The sequence below is a fragment of the Oryctolagus cuniculus genome, chromosome 4 (assembly GCF_051225735.1).
Source record: "Oryctolagus cuniculus isolate XC-2025 breed Fujian yellow rabbit chromosome 4, ASM5122573v1, whole genome shotgun sequence".
NCBI lineage: Eukaryota > Metazoa > Chordata > Mammalia > Lagomorpha > Leporidae > Oryctolagus > Oryctolagus cuniculus.
Window position 1 is genome coordinate 78,512,176 of NC_142870.1, and position 4,713 is coordinate 78,516,888.

At 49.0% G+C, this 4,713-nt stretch overlaps 1 protein-coding gene across 1 annotated transcript; it reads right to left on the bottom strand.

Moving 5' to 3' along the window:
- Positions 1-412: 412 nt before the first annotated feature.
- Positions 413-3,304, bottom strand: WDR5B (WD repeat domain 5B). Its single transcript, XM_002716628.6, has one exon. It carries the CDS (start codon positions 2,594-2,596, stop codon positions 1,607-1,609), a length of 990 nt encoding a protein of 329 aa, XP_002716674.1. The 5' UTR covers positions 2,597-3,304; the 3' UTR covers positions 413-1,606.
- Positions 3,305-4,713: the final 1,409 nt, after the last annotated feature.

The following is a 4,713-nucleotide window of genomic DNA, read 5'->3' on the forward strand; positions in this document are numbered from 1 at the left end:
TCCCCATAGATGTTCCTGGTGCATGCCATCTCTCTCCTCCTTTATAGTCCTGCTCCGCCAATCCTAACTCGGCTGCCCACACGCCGAGCACGCCGCTCTCCTCCAATCAGGAGCAAGTCCTACAGTTTATTAGTTGAACTGGAGGCAGCTGTGCGGAAGCTGTTTACTTCTCTCCCAGCGCCATATTGTGGGAGAGCAGATGCATAGAATAAGTCTTAATTCCAGTAACTCAGTCCAGTCCGGGCTGCTCCCCACAAGTTTCAGTTAAATGACTGTTGGCCTATTTTTGGCATGCTTACCTAACTAAAGGTTAGGTGGGCAGAAACCACCTTCTACTTTATATTCCTTGTAAGCACTGTTTAACAAAGTTAATATGTGAGGCTATCCTTAGGTACTTTTGAGTTAACATAAATGACAGGTTGGGGAATTTATTACCAAAGTTTATCAAAAGCAAGGCAAAGAATGAATATGTGGTGTCATTCATTGTCATTCACCCAATGTGACTTGAGCCCCTTCTCTCCACACAAACCGACAATACAAAGATGACTAAGATACACTTCCCAACTCCAGAGACCATAACCAACTGAAAGCATTACAATACAAACTGGTAAATAATGCATTTTGAACTTTGTAACAGAAGCCATGGGAACAGGTAGGAAAACCTAATTCAGCTGCTAGCTGGGTTGGAGGCAGGCAGGAAGTGACGGCTCTGCAAGTGGCGATGAGTGAGCTGAGTTTGAAGTGTGGGTAGGAGACAGACACATTGTGAAGGAGAGCCATCCCACCAGCCTGACATTCCAGCTCGCCTGAAAATCACAGGGTGGCACAATACAGCACAGGAGAGCTCCTTCACCAAAATGCCAGACACCTGTTTTGGGTGTTCCCAAACCATATGGACTGTTCCATGCAATCATACAGGATGTCACCAAAAGTGTGTGGTGGCCTCTGACATATACTTCCAATCCACCATTATCGTCCCAGGCTTATGCCTGGAATTATTTGGAATTATTCCAAACTCCCCTGCTTCCCTCAGTTAACAAGAACATATTTACTTATAAATATTCCCCAAATACACTGGGCCTCTGTCACTGGGAGGAAGGAGACCACCCACATACAGACACCTGCGACGAATGCTGACACTCGAGATGACACGTCAGAGGCTCCACATTCTACACTTGCTTTCCCAGCTGGCTTTTTTTTTTTTTTTTTTTAATGAAGAAGTAGAGGACATTGAGCGCTCCCACCCAAATATCCACAATGGCTGGGGCTAAAGCTGGAAACCCAATATGGGTCCCACATGGGTGGCAGGAACCTGATTACTTGAGCCATCACCACTGTGCCCCAGGGACTGCATTAGCAGGAAGCTGGAGTCAGGAGCCAGAGCTGGGATTGAACCAGGTGCCCTGATGTGGGAACTACTAACCTAAACACCTGTTCCTTCATGTCATTTTTTAAAGTTTGGGTTATAAATTTCAAAATTTTCAAAAATGTGTACAGAAATATAAAACCAAAGGGAAGAGAAACTGCCATCTTCAGTCAGGTGTTTTGTTTTGTTTTGTTTTGTTTTTTTGTCACCTCAGCTCTACTGCGCAGTTCCCTGTGGGGTTCAGTAGTTACTCATCCAGAGTTTAATTGTTTTGTCATTTTCTAATGCTGCCGATGCAATGATGTTTTGTGTAGGATGACAAGCCACTGAGATTACGACATCTGTGTGACTCTGTAATTTCTGCACAATCTCCTTAGTTTGAAGGTTCCAGATGTAAACCAGGTTATCCTCTGAACCGGACACAACCCACTTCCCACCAGTAACTGAGAAACTGGCAAATACGCAATACTTCTCATTTTTATGCCCTGTGTATGTCTTCAGGCATCTGCCTCTGCTATAATCCCACAGTTTAAGAGAATTGTCCAAAGTCGCAGTGAGAATATATTTACCATTTGGAGAAAATGTTACAAAGGAGACAGGAGGGTTGACATCATCAACAAGCACTTTTAAACACTGACCTGATGCAGCATCCCAGATTCTACAGAGACCATCATAGCTACCTGACACTATCAAGGACCCACTGCAGTTAAAATGCACAGCAGACACCGGGTCAGAATGAGCACACAAAGTCTTAAGGCACTTCCCTGTTTTCACCTCCCATATTTTCACACTCTCGTCGAAAGACCCAGAAACGATGAGGTTGGACGCGGGGTTGAAATTACAGCAGAAGACATAATTGTTGTGCCCCTTCAGTGTTCTCCAGCATTTCCCAGAGCTCACATCCCATATCTTCAGCGTCTTATCATCTGAAGCAGAAACAAGACGACTGGAATCCGACGACCAAGCAACGTCTGAGATCTCCAGTCTGTGACCATACAGGGTTTTTTCAAGTTTTCCATCATATGCTCCCCAAATTATAATTCGTTTATCAGCAGAGGAGCTGGCTAGCCACTCTCCGTTAGGACTAAACTTGACCGACGACACCGCCTGCGTGTGTCCCGCGAGGGTGGAGCTGAGCGCATAGTGGGGCTTTGCAGGCACCTGCTGGCGCTGACTGGAAGCTGAGACTTGGGACTGGGCCTTAGCGTCTCCTGGCTCGTCTGTTGCCATGGCTCTGAGGCGTCGAGCCACAAGCGTGGCTGGGCGTCCGGCCTGAAACGGGCAGTCCAGTTTTGTCTTTCTGTCCAGCAAAGTGAAAGTAAAAACATCGATCCAAATAATTGTTTGTTAACGATTCTAATGTCTGGATCGTCTTAACTATGACATATACTGAATCAGCATCACGGTTTGGACTTCTCCTTCTTCTAGGTAAATACTTGAGAGAGACTTTTAAAAGGTTCCCAAGCGCTGTCGGCCAGTAGGTACTAACCAAATCGGCGGCCGGGCCGGGGGGCTGTCCCCTCAGCTCCGCACTGAAAACACCGCAACCCCCACCAGACCGACCAGGTCCTGGAAGATGACCGAACCGCCGCTCGGAGCAGATCGTTTCAGAAGCTAAAAGAAAACCGACATAGCCACCGGCATTGCGAGGCCCAGCCCGGCACTCCGCTTGCCGCAGGTACCAACAGGGCTCCGCGGCTGCCGTCGGTGAGGACAGCCGAGCGCACGCGCAAAGGAAGGCCCGCCTCCTGCATCACCAACTTCCGGGCTGAAGTGGCCAATGGCAAAGCGCCCAGGCCGCCACCTCGCTCGGGCCCCGGCTCCGTCAACACGGGACCCACAGGACCCACTGCCTGTATGGAAAGCAGGTTTATGGCAGACCGGCCTGGGCAGCAAGGAGAGCAGCGGGTCTGTTTCACAGAACACTGCTTTTTGGTAACGGCCCCGAGAAGGGGCTGCCTTTGCCCATGCCTCTTGGCAGGCACGCTGCCGAACGTCACGCATTTCGGAAGCGCGACGCGGGGGACCCCGCGTAGCGACGCCCGGATGGCTTTGCTCCTGCCCCTTCTAGTGGCAATGTGCAGACAGGGGAAGTGTGGCAGAACTTCTGCCTGGGTAACGACCCCGGGCTCAACCTGGTAATCGTTTCGGGAAGGACGTCAGAAGCCGTTCCGAGCCAGGGGCACTGAACGTGTGAAAGGGTCCTTACTGGGGGAGATGGGGGCAGTGAGCTGAGTGGCTTAGGAATTAATGCCGTGAAAGCGGGCAACCTATACTTGCCATTCAGATGCAAATTACCCTTACAAACAAAAATAGGTGTACCCCTAGCCAGAAGCCTGCTCCATCCCTGAAATTGCGCGAGAGCGGCAGAACGCTGTTCTAAAAAAAGCTAACGGTATTCTCCGTAGCCAAGTTTAAGTGAGAAGGCAAACAGCTTTCATGATGCTTGCTGTGCACACGCAAGTAAACAGCATTTGAAACATAAGGTTTCCTATTGTATCTTTATTAGGCATATCTTAATTTTTAAAAATTTAACTCCATTTTCCACAATTTGTTTAAAAGTTTTATTTGAAAGGCAGAGTTACAGAAGGAGAGATCTTCCAATCTCCGGTTCACCCAACAAACGGCCGTAAGGGCCCACGCTGGGCCAGGATGAAGCCTGGAGCCAGGACTTCCATCCTGGTCTCTCGCATGGGTGCAGGGACCCAAGCACTTGGGCCATCCTCCGCCGCTTTTACAGGCGCGTTAGCCGGGACTGGAACTGGCGCCCACATGGGACGCCAGCACCGCATGACCTGCTGTGCCACAGCAGCAGCCCCATCAGGAATATTCTAAAGGACACCTATAATGAATCGTCTTTAGGAAAACCTGCATTGCTTTGATTTCAGAATGGTTTGAAATTTACATAGACCTGGAATAAAGATTTTCGCTTTAGCAAATAGATGGTATAAACACTGAGGTGGTGAGAATAGGAGGAACAATCTTTAGAACATTTTGAACTCTCCCTAACTCTGCCTTTAAAAAAGAAAAGAAAAAAAAAAAAAAACACTTGGAGCATTCATATCTAATCACAACTATTTTTAAGGAGTTTCTCCATTTAACTCCAGAGAGCTGGACTGGAAGAGGAGCAACCGGGACAGAATCCGGCACCCCAACAGGGACTAGAACCTGGTGTGCCGGCGCCGCAGGCAGAAGATTAGCCTAGTGAGCCACGGTGCCGGCTATGAACTCCCCTCTAACGTTCTTAAGAAACTTCTTTCCTGCCGGCGCCATGGCTCACTAGGCTAATCCTCCACCTTGCGGCGCCGGCACACCGGGTTCTAGTCCCGGTCGGGGCGCCGGTGTCC